The sequence below is a fragment of the Orbicella faveolata genome, unplaced genomic scaffold (assembly GCF_042242905.1).
Source record: "Orbicella faveolata isolate gen_17 unplaced genomic scaffold, um_ofav_v1 contig_48, whole genome shotgun sequence".
Classification (NCBI taxonomy): domain Eukaryota; kingdom Metazoa; phylum Cnidaria; class Anthozoa; order Scleractinia; family Merulinidae; genus Orbicella; species Orbicella faveolata.
In genome coordinates, this window is record NW_028301578.1 from 14,995,110 (window position 1) to 15,012,476 (window position 17,367).

The following is a 17,367-nucleotide window of genomic DNA, read 5'->3' on the forward strand; positions in this document are numbered from 1 at the left end:
CGCCTGTATCGCAAAACGTTCTCGCAAACAAGATCCTTATCTATTGCAACGATTTAGAGGGAAAAGACCTCAAAAGCTATCTGAAGGTGTCCAAATGCGTCGTTTCTTGGGCTGAAATTCCGGAGGGGGGCTGCCATATAAAAATCAGAGGGTGCTCGTCGGACCTTTTAGGAAAAAATATGACGGGGATACTGTGCAATGTAAGAAAAAAAATGTCAAACCGCGCCCACAGAACAGGATCTTGGTACCTCTTAGGGTTTCTTTTCAAAATTTCCGACGAGCACCCCCGTCTTTTTATACGGGAAGTTTGGGCTAAAGGTGGGACTGGCAGTTCAGTCTACTATTTTGTTCCATATTCTTAGCAACGTAAGGATGTGACAGGAGGACCAGGCGCTTCCTGTTTTGACAAAAACATGAAAGGAACATGTAAATCGGCACATACAAGTGGACTTTGGGTAGTTCAGTGGAAATTGTTTTACTCGCAAAGTAAATTTCAAATAGTTTTTCAGAAACTACCACTTACTCTTGGAAAAACTTCTCAAGATAGGTTTGCCTTTCGGCATCTATCAACACACGTTCAGGAAAGACTACAGACGAGAGATCTCGGCCACATCTTCGGCTATTCCAGTCTTTTTCCATTACAGCCTTTTTCGACTTTTAAAGATCGCATTCTTTAAAACAAGCAAGTTATAATTAAGTTTTGTTGCCGTTAGCGGAAAGCAATAACTGTCGTAGTTCGGCACCATAGCCGTGATTAAAATAGCCTGCGAGTAGGCTCACGTTGGAGCACAAGCGCGCGCGGCGTAGCTGCGAGCGCGAAATTGAGCGGCGAAGCCGCCAGACGAAATGGCACCTCTTCACCTGACTCCTTCCCGCCGGATCGCTTTGCTCTTCGCCGCTCGCGCGTGTGACTCAAAGGTGAGCCTGCTCGCAGGCAATGATTAGAAGTAAACAGTGTTGATCACGGCTGAGAGAAGTCTGAAATATTTTCAGAGTTCAGAAAGATTAGAAAAACCCTACAAACTTGATCGCCTTCCAACAAAGATCGCGTTATAATCTTATGAGTTTTGACCTTTCTTATGTTTTGTCTAGGATATCGGGCAGGAGCCTTTCACATGGTTTGGACAGCCCGCGGCACTCTCGAAGAATCACCTAAATCACTCACGTTGGTGACGCCGTAACCATAAAGGAAAATTGCTTTAATTTTGTTTGTTCAGGAGTAAGCTGGTACCCACTGGGAAATGACGTCAACAATACAGCGGAATCCCGATTTTTCGAACCTCCATGGGAAACGAGAATTGGTTCGAAAAATCGGAGAGTTCGAAAAATCGGAGGTAAAATTACAGTGTTTGACTGAGGAGGAGACACCACTTTTGGTTCGAGTTATCGGAAGGTTCGAAAAATTGAGGGTTCGGGAAATCGGAATTCCACTGTTGTTAAAAGAAAAGCTGAACGAAGCTATGTCAATTTCGCGGAAATTGTGGTTCTAAAGAGCAAGTAAGTAGCACTATGATTTCAAGTACTTCCTATTATACAATTGACGTGGTGATACAATACAATGTCTGAGCCGAAAATTCCACAAAAACCGAGTATGCGGAATCTTAATATAAAATCTGGTTTCCAGGATCCACGCCGGCAAAAATTGCCAACCCAACAGTGGTAGCTTGGAACGAGTCACGCGATAAAAACATGACCCGGCAATTCGAGAACTGTCGATCCGAGCACTTTCGACTTCGATTTCTTGGTAAATGATGTTCCTTAGATTACTAATTGGAAGGATGGCTTAAAGCAAATCAAAAGCGAAATGTTTCCAAGAGATCCGAGTAATCTGGTATGGTTGCATGACACCATCTTAGCGTATTTTAACGAACCGTAAGCTTGTGAGTGACCGCGAGTAAACACTGGCAGGATTTCCAAAATCAACAAAATCAACAAAATCGAGGATAATGGAAATGATGTCTAAACCATCTTCCAGTCAGCTACCTCCTGATTTTTCAACGACGACTGTTCCCGCGGACCATATAGTTCTTAGTGTCTGCCAAAGTATTTTATATGGGACGGTCCACGATAGGTAAGCAGTCTAGATATGTTGAGGGTTTTACTGAGACACATGTAAACTGCCTCTTGATCGAACCCTGCAAGCAGTGTAGAGTCCTTCGTCGTTGCTAGGAAGATCAGCAAAAAATTAAACCCCAGTGTACGCTTACTGGGTTCCAGACAAAATATTGACCGCAAACAAACCAATAGAACACGACTTCCATACATGTCATATTAATTCCCATGCTCTGAAGAAAGATTGTCCTGAGAATTTAATTGGTTGAAAGTTAACGACAGGAAGTTCGAGAGTGGGCTCACTTTCAAAGGAAAGATCGAGAACTGTTATGGTATTATTTTTTGGGGGTGCCTGAACGGTACTGAGGGGTAGGAGGGGAGGGTTACAATAACTACACTGTTGGAGATCTTATAGAGTTATATAACATACTAGAACACTGGTATTATCTTCAGGCACTGCAGTGTTTCATCCTCGGAGACCCAGGGGCAGTTAGTGGGGGTGGGGAAAAGTCTAAACGGGCGAGAGAAAAAAAATTTGTTAAGCTTGTACAAAGCTAAAAGTCTATGAACAGACATCCTGGCAAAATCAAGCACACATCAAGCGCATAGAGTTGTCAATGCAGTCTCCTGCTACCACCCCACCCCCGTCCACACACTCGCACCCAACCACCTTGGGAGAGGGTTCAATGGGTATGATTATGTGGTCACATGTTACACCTTTGGAGTAAACCAGCCTGTTGGCAAGATTCTTATCTTTCTACATATAGTCAAACAAGGAAAACCTTTATATTGAAAGGGTGAGTCTTCCCTGCTCTACCCTAGAGAGATAAAAAAGTGAGACCAACACAACAAGAAAACTAATTTGTTCTGCTCTTCATTGAGATTGTACACTTAAGATTCACCTAATATTTTGCTTCCATTGTGTACAGTGCCATCAGGATTTTTGACGTTCTTCTCCTTGTACCAAATGTCCTCTTCCTGATGTTCCTTATGTACAGACTTGGAGTGGCTCATGTGCAACTTTATGAAATAAGATGTCCTATTGTAAAGACTGTTTATTTCATGGTAGGTAAAATGTTTTGAAGGCTGGGTTGAAACTAAATAGTTTGGATATTTAGAACTGACTAGTTGGTTAATACACTCCAGAAAAAGTTGGCACATATACCTTGTATATCTGTATGTCTTTAGGACTGATAATCCCTTGAGTGATTTTTAACGGAATGGTGCAGGAGTTTCCATAAAGAAACTGAGTTAAATCTATTTTTTTTTTCTTTTTCAAGTGCATAATAATGAGTGGTTCTAAAAAATTCATGTCCATACCAATAGTTTAAAAGGGAAAAGTGAATTACATGTAAGCTAGACCAGAACTTCCAGAGAAATGGGATGGGATGGGGACGGGTTAAAATAGAAGCTTTCTGTGAGCGGGGTATAGACATTTTCCTAGACCATCAATTTACTTTTGCACCTCTGCCAGCTCCCCACTGAGATATAGGATTGTATTTAATTTCCTGGCACTCAGCTGTATTGATATCATGCGGACACTGGCGACTATCACAGGGCTAAATTTTCTATCAAGCCACTGGCACTTGGAAGTCTGGTATGAGTGAGGTATACAAAATAATTTACTAATAGCACATACAGGTCTGTGAGCTTTCCTCATAAATCTTGGGACCAGCAACTAACTTTAATTTCTGTTTAAATAATAGAGTGCAACTTAATTGAGATTAGATTTGTTTGTTTTTATTCTACTAGGTATTCTTTGTTTGCATTGTCGGCATAATAAGATGTTTTGTTTCCATGCTTTTGACATCCATCTTAAATGAACCCCATAAGGATTCTCTGCTAACAAAGGTACGTGTGAAAATAATTTTCCTTTAATAGTAATACTTACACACAATCACACAAACACTAAACATTGTATAGTAAACGAGGAACTCTGCAAGGTGGCAAGGCAAAACTAATATCCTTTCTGTGAGCCTGGGCATCATGAAAAATTGGGACAAGACCCTTGAAATTTGGCTAAAATTATGCGACACATTTTTTGGAAGAATCATTAAAACATTTTATTCTTTGTTACGTGTACAATATACATTTCCAGGTTTTTTTTTGCTACTGCAATTTCTGGTATCGGCTGGGTCCCAGAAATTTTCGTTCTTTTTATAGTGGTGATAATTTAGCCAGTATCTGTGAATGGCAAAGCTGTGTTCGTCATGTTTATAGATAAGGGGTTCACCACTCCTCACAAGAAAGAGAAATAAAACCTCTGGCACCCAGAGTAAATTTATGGCCTATCTATTTTTTAAAAGTTCATTGAACTATTTATTGTATTAAATGAATTTTTTGCCATTACTTTTTTTTTAATGTTTTCCAGATTTTATGGCTTCTGTTGTGTTGCTTCTTGTTAGCTGTGGAATTAAGTGTGATAATATTTGGTGTTTGGGCAGGTATGAATTCTTGGGACTGATCACATAGTCGTTTTTTTTTTTCTACAAGTGGAAGTACTTATCCCGTTAATCATCAAGTCATTGACAAGACAGTGAACAAAAGACATTACACATTAGCAACAGGTTTTCTAATGTACTATAATGTACAATAATGTAAAATAATGTACAATAATTTATTTTGCTTGAAGGTAACATGCAAGATGGGAGGAAAGGTGTTCAAAGAGTCTTGTGTGTATCATCATTATTTGCTATAGCATATTCGTCAGCACAGGTTTGTTGATTTTTGTCTGCAGTAATATCTTCCTTGACGTCAGCAATATTGTCCATCGTCATAATTTGTCAACTTCATTACCATCAATTTGTTTCCATTCCTTTCTCTCCTCCTCCCCCTTGCCCTCCCTAGTCCTTCTCATCCTCCTTGTCATCATCTTCCTCCTCCTCATCATCATCATGGTCGTCATGTTAGGTTGATGTAAAAATATTTGTTTCCTTTCTTTTAGTGGCATACCTTTAAACTAGCCAAGCTTAGTGCTTGTATAGCTAAGTGCACGTCCACTATCAATAAGATTTACATTTACATTTCACATCATTATTATCATCAATGTTATCTTCATCATCATCATCATCATCATCATCATCATCATCATTATCATCATCATTCCCGTCACAGAATGCACATGATTTTGTGGTTAGCATCAGACTTACTAGTATCATCAAAAAAAAAAAAAAAATGTTCACTCTTACCCTTTCATTCTTAAGACAGCAGTCATATACAACCATAACGATATTCCTAACATTCACGAGTAAACATGCATGTGCAAATAGCTTTCTACTGTAATCTAGTTTTCAGTAATCAAGGCATCAGTATCTGATGCTTAAAGAACAGAAAAGAAGCATAGCTAACTGTTTGGGTTCATGTAACTGTTGTTACGTATATGGGTTGTCTTACCATATTTGGAGTAAACATGTGCGTTCTAGTTCTATGTAGCTTACATGAAGTACGCATTAAACGAGTTGAGTTGCATTGCAAATGGCGTCTTGTCGTGCCATCCGTAACATGGTGTCAGAAGTGTTTTGTTGATCTTATGGCGAGCTGCAGTGCTCAAGATTACGTCTTCTGGTTGATATTCAGTCAAAGCAGTTACTGAAGCGAAACGAAGCGACAATTCCTTGATTTACGGTACGTACAGCGAATTTCAACACCGACCACGTGCGTTGAAACCCAGCGAAACGATGTCAGACACCGAACAAGATCCTCCACCACCAGCTCCACCGCAAGCTCCACAGCCTACTCCGCCGCCTCAAGTCCTCAGTTTTCCTTCAAATTTTCCAGTACCAAGCGCTATGGTTTGTCGTGGAGATATCACGAGCAACTGGGAATTTTTTAAGCAACAATGGCAAGATTATGAGGTAGCAACGGGTTTGGATCAGAAGAGTCAATCGATCCGATTAGCAACCTTCCGTTCTGTTATGGGAAAGGAGTGTCTGCAAATTTTCCTGAATCTGAATTTTGGCACCGAAGTACTGACGATAACTTCAGCATTGAAGGCGCTGGAAAACTATTTCCTACCAAAGAGAAATGTCGTCTATGAGAGGTATGTCTTTAACTCTTGCATTCAAGTACCCGAAGAAACTGTTGATTGCTATGTCAATAGATTAAGAAAACTCGCAGCATCGTGTCAGTTTGGAGCACTTGCAGAAGAAATGATACGTGACAGGCTAGTTATTGGAATACAAGATAAGGGTACGAAAGCTAGATTGCTCAGAGAGAAAGATTTGTCTTTGGATAAAGCTCTTGACATGTGTAAATCAAGTGAAATAACGAATAAGCAGCTAAAGTCGATTCAAAAGGATGAGAAACAAAACAATGAGAAACTGAACTTAGTTCATGTGAAGCGTAAACCGATGCAAGGCAAGATGCCTTCTCATCCGAAGAAACCACCAAATCCAAAGAAACCTGACAGAAAATGGAAATGTAAATATTGTGGCCAACAAAAGAAGCATGCCAAGCAGACAGAATGTCCAGCTTATGGTCAACAATGTCGCAATTGTAAAAGAATGAACCACTTCGCCAAAGTGTGTCAGGCAGGCAAAGAGAAGGTTCATGTCGCTGAAGTGGCAGAAGGTTACGAGTCTGAGGAATCATTATTGAAGATAGAAGAAATTACTGCAATTAATGGTAGTGGTAAACAGTTGACATCCAGTATTACCTTTGTGATAGAAGAGCAGTACAAAGAGCAACTAGTATGTCAGTTGGACACTGGTGCAACTTGTAATGTGATCAGTCACAGAAATTTAGTTCAGCTGTTGCAGAATGGTGATCCCCCCTTGTCTAAGTCCAATGCCCAGCTAAAGCTATTTGATGGTAGCTTGATGAAGCCTGTAGGTGAGACCACACTCACAGCAGAGAGAAGGGGCAAGCGTCTGGACCTGAGATTCCAAGTTGTTGAGAGTTCTAACAAACCCCTCTTATCGGCTGAGGCTTGTGAGCAGTTGGGACTTCTCAAAGTGGATATAGATCCTGAAGAGTCCATTCATGTCCTGAAAAGCAGTAGTAACCTGACCAAAGATCAGATTCTTGTTCAGTACAAAGATGTTTTTGAAGGGTTAGGCCATATTGGTGATACAACGATTATCACAGACCCCAGCGTAAAACCAGTGCAGCATTCTCCGCGCCGAGTGCCAGTTCCCCTGCGTGATAAGGTCAAGGCCAAACTTGATGATCTGGAAAGGAAAGGAATCGTGGAGAAAGTCACAGTACCGACCGACTGGATTAGCAGTATGGTGGTTGTCGCAACACCAAATAAGATTAGGATTTGTTTGGATCCTAAAGATCTTAACAAGGCAGTCATCCATCCAAAGTACCAAATGCCTACTCTAGACGAGTTGTTGCCCAAGCTTAGCAATGCCAAAGTGTTTAGTACCTTAGATGCTAAAGATGGGTTTTACCAGGTTGGATTAGATGAGAGCAGCAGTCTCAAGACAACATTCTGGACTCCCTTTGGGCGTTACAAGTATTTGAGGCTACCCTTTGGTATCAACCTGGCTCCAGAAGAGTTCGAATGCAAATTGCATGAGAAGCTTGATAGTCTTCCCGGTGTAGAAGTGATAAGAGATGACATATTGGTCATGGGCTATGGAGAAAATGATGAAGAAGCAAATCGAAATCATGATGAGAACTTGATTCGTCTGCTAGAGCAAGCTCGAAAAGCCAATCTGCGTCTAAACAGCAGCAAGTTGAACCTCAAGAAGTCTGAAGTCAGATTCATGGGACACTTGATCACCAAAGATGGGTTACAGCCAAATCCTGAGAAAGTGAAGGCAGTTCAGGAAATGCCAAGGCCTACATCCAAGAAGGAACTCCTGAGTCTCTTAGGATTCGTTAATTACTTGGCAAAGTTTCTCCCTAGGTTATCAGAGGTCGCCCAGCCACTGAGAGAGATGACAGCAAAGGATGTAAAGTTCATCTGGTCCCAGCATCACGAGACAGCATTCCAGGAAGTGCGAGAGCTTGTAGTCAAACACCCTGTGCTCAAGTATTATGACCTTCAAGAAGAAGTCACAGTGCAATGTGATGCGAGTGAATACGGGTTAGGAGCAGCTTTATTACAAAACGGCCAGCCAGTTGCTTTTGCTTCACGGTCCCTATCACAGACTGAGAGGCAATACGCTCAAATCGAGAAAGAGTGTTTAGCGATTGTCTTCTCCTGCGAAAGGTTCAGTCAATACCTCGCCGGTCGTAAAAAGATAACGGTTGAGTCAGATCACAAACCCTTACAGTCCATTTTCCAGAAGTCAATCCTCTCTGCTCCATGTCGACTACAAAGAATGATGTTGAGGCTACAGCGCTTTAACCTAGAGGTTAAGTACAAGCCAGGTGCACAGATGTATGTTGCCGATCACTTGTCTCGTGCCTCGCTTGCTGTCAAGAAGGAGATGACAGACAACTTTCAAGTTTTCGCTCTTGAACTTGAAACACTTACTCCCTTTGATTCCATCAAAGTGGCTCCAGAAAGGTTAACTCAACTGCAGAAGTGCACAGCACAAGACCTCGTCTTAGAGAGCCTGAAGACCACTGTTCTAACAGGATGGCCTGAGAGAAGAGAGCAATGCCCAGTACAAGTTCGTGACTACTGGAACTACAGAGAAGAGATTTCACTCCACAATGGTATTCTGTTTAAGAGTCAGAGAGTGATTGTTCCCAAAGCCATGAGGCCAGAGATGCTCTCAAGAATTCATTCAAGCCATCAAGGAGTCGCATCATGTCTAAGAAAGGCCAAAGACATCGTGTTCTGGCCTGGAATGAATTCAGAAGTCAAAGCCCTGGTTGAAAGATGTGCTGTCTGTGCCGAGTTTCAGGCTAGGAATGCTAGTCAGCCAATGCAGTCTCATCAACTTCCAGACAGACCTTGGAGTAAAGTGGCTACAGATTTGTTCACTGTTAGTGGAAAGAATTACCTCACAGTCGTCGACTATTACTCAGATTTTGTAGAAGTTAGTGAACTTGAAGATACCACCTCACGTGCAGTTATACAAGTACTCAAAGAACAATTCAGTAGACATGGAATCCCGGACACTGTTGTCTCAGACAACGGATCACAGTACAGCAGTCAAGAATTTCACGAGTTCTCACTCAGCTGGGAATTTAACCATGTGACATCATCACCACACTACCCAAAGTCAAATGGGACAGCAGAGTCTTCAGTGAAGACAGTTAAACTGCTATTTAAGAAAGCGGACCGAGATGGGAAAGATCCATGGCTATCGCTACTAGACTACAGGAACACACCTACTGAAGGTATAGGTGACAGCCCCGCACAGAGGCTTATGTCGCGCCGAACACGAACTCTCTTACCAACAGCGTCAAGCCTTCTCCGTCCCAAAGTAAGCGCACATTCTACAGAGAAATTAGAGCGGAAAAGGCAAAAGGCGAAGTTCTACCATGACCGTCATGTGAAGCAGTTACCTGAATTAGAGATTGGACAAGAAGTCAGAAGTGCACCCCTGCGAAAGAACCAAACGTGGAAACCAGCTACTTGTGTCGAGAAACTGTCAGACAGGTCACATGTAGTCCAAGCAGGCAGTGAGACCCTCCGAAGAAACAGGCAGTTTCTGAGACCTGCAGCAGAATCCTCGACACCAGATAAGCAAAGCACCAAGGTTAGCTCACATGAGTCAGGAGTAAATCACAAGGAGATACCTAGAGTACCTGAGTTACCTGCTATACCTACTAGGCCTGACAAAGATTCCTTGAATGAAACTGTTGCTGAAGAGACTAATGTTCCATTGTTAGCACCTCAGAAGACAAGAACCCGGACTGTTCGTCCCCCTTCAAGATTTAAAGATTTTGACATGAAGCGTTAGGCAAAGGCTAGACTTTGAACACTTTAAGTTTGTTTTAGCAAGCTCGGATAAACTGATTTAGTTTGACATAGAACACTTTCAGAAACAAAGTGGATTTGTGTAAGTTTGTTTTAGGCTAGTTTTTGCCAGATATTTGTTTATTAGTTTTTCTTTTTTTAAAGAAAGGGAGATGTTACGTATATGGGTTGTCTTACCATATTTGGAGTAAACATGTGCGTTCTAGTTCTATGTAGCTTACATGAAGTACGCATTAAACGAGTTGAGTTGCATTGCAAATGGCGTCTTGTCGTGCCATCCGTAACAACTGTTTCCATATGCAAGCACTGAACCTCACAGGCTCATTGAGTTGTCATTCAGCTTCTTGCTCCAAATTAACTGTCTTGTTGTTGCCTCCCTTCAGGCAACTCTTGAGTTTATCAGATGTCCTGGAATAAACGGCAAAATTTATGGTAAAACAAAGTATGATTTATATGGACATGGCGGATTGCTGTTTATGGCATCTACATCACTGTTTTTGGCTTTGGTAAGAAAGACCTACACTATAATTACAGACATCATATAATTTAGCTTACACATGGCTGCTGCATGCAAGTCTTTAAGTCTCTATATCGTTTCGTGTAAATGCCCAGGGCTCCCTGTCTGGCATTGGAGTGTCCATGAAGTCTTCAAGATTTCTGAAACATTTTTGGTAACGCTTTCAGCACTGTGCAATCTACAATGTAGCTATCATGAAAAGAAACTACAGTCAAGTCAATTGGTTCCGGTAAAGTACCTTGAAGTTTAAAAGTTTTTTTTTTTTTCCAAAATTTCCAATATATACAGTACAACTGTTCTTTCATATATGTGGACGTTTTTACCCTTTTTTCCTCATCCTGATAGCACAGACTGTCTTCAGATGTACATAATTCATTGGGTACCATTTTATGCCTGAAATGTACCTTGGTTTCCGCCAGTTGTAAAATAAATCGGACGCGGAGATCTGGGTGCAAGAAAGATTAGGCGCGGCCAAGGCGCGTCCGCGAACGCACCACACCTTTCCAAGAGGAGGCTTCGATCAAGTGAGAAATGAGAAATAGTCCAGCTGTCGTGGTTATTGACGCAAAAACATTGAATTGTTCCATTTGATGATAAAAGCATGAACATTTGCCATACTAATGACCCTAAGACTAACATTTTCTAATATCAGAAAATAGATAGAGAAGAGACTGGAAGGCGGACTTGCCCTGTTGAGGAGCTTGTGAATTTACCTGTACAATATTGTCAATGTTTTGCAGGTTTATTTCGTCATTGTCATCTTGCCATGTACCAAGTTAAGAGAACGCTGTATCATACCTGGTAAGCTGCTCCAGCGGATTTTGAGTTGTATTCAGCAGGTAGAGTCGACTATAAAGAAGTTTATCGGGGACGTCGAACGATTTCCGAAGAAGACCCGAAGATATTTGACTATACTATATCAGTGACATTTTAAGCCTACAGACTTTTAATAATACAATGTCGCGATTACAGTGATCGCAATTTAATTTTCCAAGATGATATTTCTCCAAATTAGTGAGTCAGTCTGATGTAAGGTATTAAGAAATGAAAAATACGCCCTAGTAAGCAGAAAGGACTAAAAACACTTGGATTGTAAATCTTTCTTAGAGCTTAATTTTACACGCATGACTATCTCACTCTTTTGTATCAGATAATACTATGCAATTATGGCGAACGTTTCAACATGTCATTAAGCTTATTTTCTAAGATTTCCTTTTTATTAAACGTGAGCATTTTCTTTTTTTCAGAAAGGAAGTCATTTTACGTGTACTGCGTTGTGTTATGTGTCGTGCACCTACTGCAGGGCTGCATGAGTCTTCTGTTGTATGAAAGTATCACGCAAAGTTTGTGGTAGGTAGAAGACTTAATACAAGCTTTAGATTCAGGTCTTATTCACTCAGTGTTTTCTATCCTTATATAGTACTGACACTACAGTCAACCCTCTTGTTCCCACCCGTGGGAACCATGTTGATATTTTGTCCCTTGTAGACAGGGTGCTCTCATAATAAGGGCTTTTAATAGTGAGGGTCTGTTTGAGTGAGGGCCCTTCACAGTCAAGGCCCGAAACAGTAAGGATCCGTGTAGGCGAGTTCTAGGTGTCCGCTTCAAGGATACTGGATAGAAAACAGCTACATTTGTACCAAATATTTGGCGAATAAATTGTGCAAAAGTCCGTAACAGCGAAAGCAGATTATACTGGTAGATTTTATGAGTAACTTCGACAGTTCAGTTTATCAGTCTCAATGTTTTGTATTTACGTTTTCACTGCAGTATTTTGGATTTCACCATGATTTTATATTATACTATGTTCGGGCCTATGGTGTACTGGACTTTTCTAAAGGATTTCTTCAGAAGGTGAGCGTTATTACTGCTTTTCGGCTAATTCTTCTAAGTCCTGCAAGGTCAATACGTTGAGTGTTCGCCCATTTGAACGACGTATTCAAAACTAACAGACGTCTTTTGTGTTAGGCCTAGGTCAAACGTCGAACTTCACATGAGACGAACTGAACTGCGCGAATTAAGTTCATGATATTAAGTGTGACGTTTTTGCTCAACTGAGCTCGTCCGACTGAATAGACCAATTTCGATATATTAAAATTCAGCCTAACACAATAGACCTCAACACGAGGCTGTGGGGAATAAACCCCACAAACTCTCTAGCTATTCCCCAGAGCCTCGTACTGAATTTTAATATATCGAAATTGGTCAATTCAGACCGATGGAGCTTATTGATCGGTCTAAATTTTAAACAAGTTCGACGTTTAACCCAGCGGTCGAGCTTTACCCGTTTGGATCGACTCAAATTGCAATTTAGCTCGTCTTATCACTCTCAGGTGAAGTTCGACGTTTGACCTGAGCCTGGGAGGACCAACTTTGCGTTTTGTTATGGGCGAATTATCATTTCCTTGATGATTTTATTGATGATTTAAGGACATAAATGATATGATATCAACGGAAAATCGAAGGATATGTTTCCAGGCTTCGAAATCCACCGTGATTTTTCAAGGGTGTACTGGACATGTCTTGCCTCACCCTTGTAGTTCTCAGCTTTGTTTTTCCGTCTTGTGTTACTGGTTTAATGATTTATTTAAGGACCTCCCTGAAAACCACTTCGGGAAGCGGTCAGCCAAATCTTATTTGTGATCAATGCTTGATCAGTTTCGCATGGAGTAGGCTCAGCAGAAACACAAGGTTTCAATGCTTTATTCTCGTTTTTAACCCCGAGCTAACGTTGCCTAGTTTTTAGGCCTCGATATTTCGCGTCGGTCCATCGTTTCACTGTTATATTCACTGCCGATAATAACTGACATGTTTTCTCTCTTGTTTTGTTTTATTTTTGTTTTATTTTTTCAGCACCTCGGATTTCCCGGATGTACTGAGAGTGGGAGACTCCTACTCGTACTCGTACCTCCCGGCTGAAGACACCGGCCTAGAGTCTGGGTCCGACAATGAATATGGATGACTTAAATCACGACAGTGTATAAAAGCAGAACTAAAACGAGTTCAGAGAGCAACAATTCAATTACCATAACGGTTTATTGAGAGCCAACTGTTGGCACTCAAGCGAAAATAATGTGATAGTGTAGACGACGAGTAGTTCCTCTCGCTTAGTCCGTCGAGCGATACCGTAATAAGGTGCGAGGAGAAAAATGGCCGCGCAAAATCCGGGGAGCGAAAAGCGGCCGCTCTTTTCTCGCGCTTCTCTCCTTCAGCATTTTGCGCGGCCAATTTTTTCTCGCGGTTTTCTTTCACGTCACGCACGACGAACTAAGTGAAAGAGGGACTACTCGTAGTCCAGATATAGCAAAATATAAATGAATCAAATAAATAAATCAAATAAATAAATCATTTACGCAGTCGCTAATCAGTACCTATAATGAGTAACTCAGAACACAAGCAAGCGTGGTAACCCAGAGCAAAGTGAAGAAGAAAGTTTGAAAAAAAGTCATGGTGGATTTTGGTTTTTGTACCTGTTTAGTTGATTTAGTAGCCAGCTGAAAGTCAGTTTTAAATGGTTATTTTCAAAACCAGCTTTTTGTTTCTTTTTACCTGTGAATTTGTAAATACAAAATGAAAGAAGTTATGTTATATGATAGGATGAAACCTGCTGATACAAATCAGTAGAAGAAATAGAAAATGTTATAAATGTTTTTTCTTGTTACGAGCTTGGTGAAATGTATTTTAACTGAGATACCTCAACTTATTATGAATACATTAGCGGTCTTCAATCTCTGACAGCTGTATTTACGTTACTCGGAGTGATCTACTTCAATTAATTGAGTATTGCAACCACGAGTACTTTCCTAGCTTTTGTTTTCGGCCTCTTGATTAACATATTCTTTTGAAATGTCATTTGAGTTGACGAAAAAAATAGTTTTTGCATGTTACGCGCGACATGAAGGGCTCTTTATCTCAACTTGTTTCTTGCCAAGAGATATAACTTGCATTTTTCTCACTTTGCAATCAGTTAATTTTCATTTTGTTTCATTCAAACTTTTACTTAGTTATCCGCGCTTTAAATCAAAAGCTACACTAGGTGACCGTTCTTTTACCTGTGCTGCAGCGAGACTTTGGAATGCGCTACCATTTGATATAAGAAGCGCCAGCACTGTTAGTATTTTTAATGCCAAGCTAAGAACTCACCTTTTCCGTCATGCATTTTTATCATAGTTGTTTTTATCATTATAAGTTTACTATTAATTGTAATTTTAGCTTTTTAAAATCTTTGTAAGTTTACTTTTAATGGTAATTTTAGCTTTTTAGCCTTTTTATTTCGTTTTTAATCTTGTCACGCGCATTTGAACATTTTATGAAATTTGCGCATTATAAATATTATTATTATCATTATTATTATTATTATTAATATTATTATTGTTGTTATTATTCAAGTCATCGCTGACCACGATTTAGATCGACAGACTTCCCATGTGACCCCAAATTCGCGCGCTGATTGGATAACTGACGATTGGTCTGTGAATCAAATTAAAACAGTTTCAAAAGTGGCATTGATGATAAAAATAATAACCCCTTCATGCTGGGATTTTTTTCTGTTCATGTCTATTAGTGCAATTGTTCAGTGCACGAGTGCTAGTTATTTTAACCTGTGAACAGGCTCTCTAGTCGAGGATCGGGCGGAATACCTGGAGTAATCATTCCTCAAGTTAATAAAAACCTTAAGACAAAACTGCAGGGACAAGCGTTTTTTCAGAGGGCTCTAACCTGGTACGGCTGTTTCTTTTCCGAAATATTCAAGAATACAGTGGAACCTCCGGTTGCGACCACCACCTCTCTTCAGCGACCAGTTTTGCAAAATATCAAAAGTTTCCAAGTCAAATCACTATATTTAAAAGCTCTTGTAAGCGACCACCTCTCATAAGCGACCGCGACCACTTCTAGAGCTAAAAGTTGAAAATTTTCTTTTGTTTTGACCTCCCGTAACTCGACCACTTGACAGATAATAGAACGAAAATTGGATAATAAGGTGTTCTAACATTATTGCATTCCTGGGTAATACCGGATTTTTTCTCGAAATTGACTTTTCACATGAATGAAACATTTAAAAATTTAAAGAAGAAATGCCCATATACTGTGCTCTATCAGTCTTAAAAGAGACGACCTAAGGTTTGACATTTTGCTTGGTCGCTCACGGGAGGTTCGACTGTATGTTAATCGGTTGTTAGCTTAAACAAACTCTTCGGTTTATTTAAAATTGTACATATCACAGGGATGGGGGTGGGGGTGTTCGATGGGATGGGGTGGGGGGTATTAAATTAACTAGAAAAATGTTCCCAGTTTTCAGTGTTTATAGATCTACGCACTTGATCTTACTAGTGGTGCCGTAAAACTTCACCACCATAGTCCTGGTGGATGTACTGGGTGAATACTTCACAGATCCCTCTCTTAATTCTGCGGTAACAATTCGATGGGGCAGACATGACGTTGACATACAACCGCTGGATGCGATGTACCACTAGCTCAAGTCTCCATGTGACGAACATCATGAATAGGAAGCCATACGCCACGGTGAAAAAATACACCGGAAGTCCGCAAGCGAAGAAGAAGCACACTGTGATGATACAGAAAAGTGCAGTGCTCAGTGCGCAGATCAGGATGATAAACAACGGTAACATGAAGATTATGAAGATCAGAATGAAAGGAGAAAATGCCAGAAAAAATGCTATGATGAATGGGCTATTTAGGGCAGCTTGTTTCCAGGCTTTGCAGGTATTCACGGCCGCCTGAATCCATCCCGGAATCTTTCCCTGGATCCATCCTTCTTGTTCTGGTATTCCTGGCTCTGGACCAGCATGAGCCATCTTTCTTTGATGCAAACCTAAACAAATGAATAAAGCTTTGAAAAGTTAAAGACGTTTGCGCCACTCTATACAGCGATTTGCGTGCGATCTCTAAACAATAGCCCTCTACAAAGGCCAATTTCAACACTAAACTTCTAAACAATAAACAACTCCATCATTTGAAACGGATATACTCCCAAAAAACTAACCATTACCAAACTTTAGTACTTTTAATTGATTAAATGCTCGCCTCGCAAGATGGCCTGTTAAGAAATTCACCAGCGAAAGTACTACTTGCGAAGTTTTAATGTTGCAAGAGCCTGCCGAAGCACAATCCTCAATTTTTTTTTCTTTTTAAGAAGAGTCGCTCTAATCTGCCGTGACAACTCACACGAATGGATTTAACTAAGTTACCTGCTGTTTGATTTGGGAACTTTCTAATTTCAAAGTTATCCTCTACGAGCTCTATCAAGATTTTTTGAATCTTTTCAACTTTGGGCTGCACAGCGAACAGTTAACGTGGATAATTGAATTATCACTCAAAGCAATATTAGCAGTGACGTCAGGCGCATTCCAGGTGAACGTCCATCACGTGCGACTTCTCCAACACAACCGCAGAAACAATCAAGGCGACCTTTCCTATCTCCAGAGCTTTTCCGCTATGAATTGTCGCTTCGCCCGCGTCAATTTGGACGAGGATGCCTCGTAGCCAAACTTTAGGGGTGAGCTAATTATACGCGTGATTACCATTAAAATGTACAGTGCTTCCTCGTACCCAGGCTTTTAATGGAATTTTCGGTAGGGCGCAGAAGACCGAGGGCGAAAAGGATAAAGGGAGGGCTAACATGCTTCATTGCGCTTTCAAAATTTCAGTAAAAAGCGGTTGCGTGACTGACCAGGGATGCACTGCGCAGTTAATACACAGGAAACAACTTAAATTCATGAATTTTATTTGTTCATCCTAATGCTGGTGTATTAATAGTGTGAAATTCAAGGAAAGTACACAATGGTATAAGTTCCTTTTTACGTAGCAACAGCCATAGCAACGGTTGTCTCCAGTCAGACAAATGACTGAAAGAAAGAGGACAGAAAAAAGAGGATAGAGAGGGGAGGGGAAAGGCGAAGGAACATCCCCACCCCGTTACTCCTCAGCTACTTCACTCTCAGCTTGTTCCTTC

The 17,367-nt window shown here is 40.7% G+C and overlaps 1 protein-coding gene and 1 long non-coding RNA gene across 2 annotated transcripts; one reads left to right on the top strand and one right to left on the bottom strand.

Annotated features, from left to right (window-relative positions):
- The first annotated feature begins 1,667 nt into the window (after window positions 1-1,667).
- On the top strand, window positions 1,668-14,055 carry LOC110044742 (transmembrane protein adipocyte-associated 1 homolog). The gene is made up of 10 exons (XM_089281036.1): window positions 1,668-2,071; window positions 2,982-3,117; window positions 3,805-3,903; window positions 4,424-4,496; window positions 4,685-4,767; window positions 10,261-10,383; window positions 11,135-11,195; window positions 11,642-11,744; window positions 12,165-12,248; window positions 13,248-14,055. Exons 1-10 carry the CDS (start codon window positions 1,947-1,949, stop codon window positions 13,354-13,356), a joined length of 996 nt encoding a protein of 331 aa, XP_089137162.1. The 5' UTR covers window positions 1,668-1,946; the 3' UTR covers window positions 13,357-14,055.
- Window positions 13,412-16,993, bottom strand: LOC149096671 (uncharacterized). The gene is made up of 2 exons (XR_016204528.1): window positions 16,604-16,993; window positions 13,412-16,227 (listed from the first exon to the last, which is right to left on the bottom strand). It is a non-coding gene; the product is annotated as an uncharacterized LOC149096671 (long non-coding RNA).
- Between the last annotated feature and the right edge of the window lie 374 nt (window positions 16,994-17,367).

Excerpts from the sequence above, each read along its gene's own strand:
- LOC110044742 (XM_089281036.1), top strand. The coding sequence starts at position 1,947 with ATGGAAATGATGTCTAAACCATCTTCCAGTCAGCTACCTCCTGATTTT. Across the intron at positions 2,072-2,981 it reads TATGGGACGGTCCACGATAG|TGCCATCAGGATTTTTGACG; the intron begins GTAAGCAGTCTA and ends CATTGTGTACAG. Across the intron at positions 4,497-4,684 it reads AATATTTGGTGTTTGGGCAG|GTAACATGCAAGATGGGAGG; the intron begins GTATGAATTCTT and ends TTTTGCTTGAAG.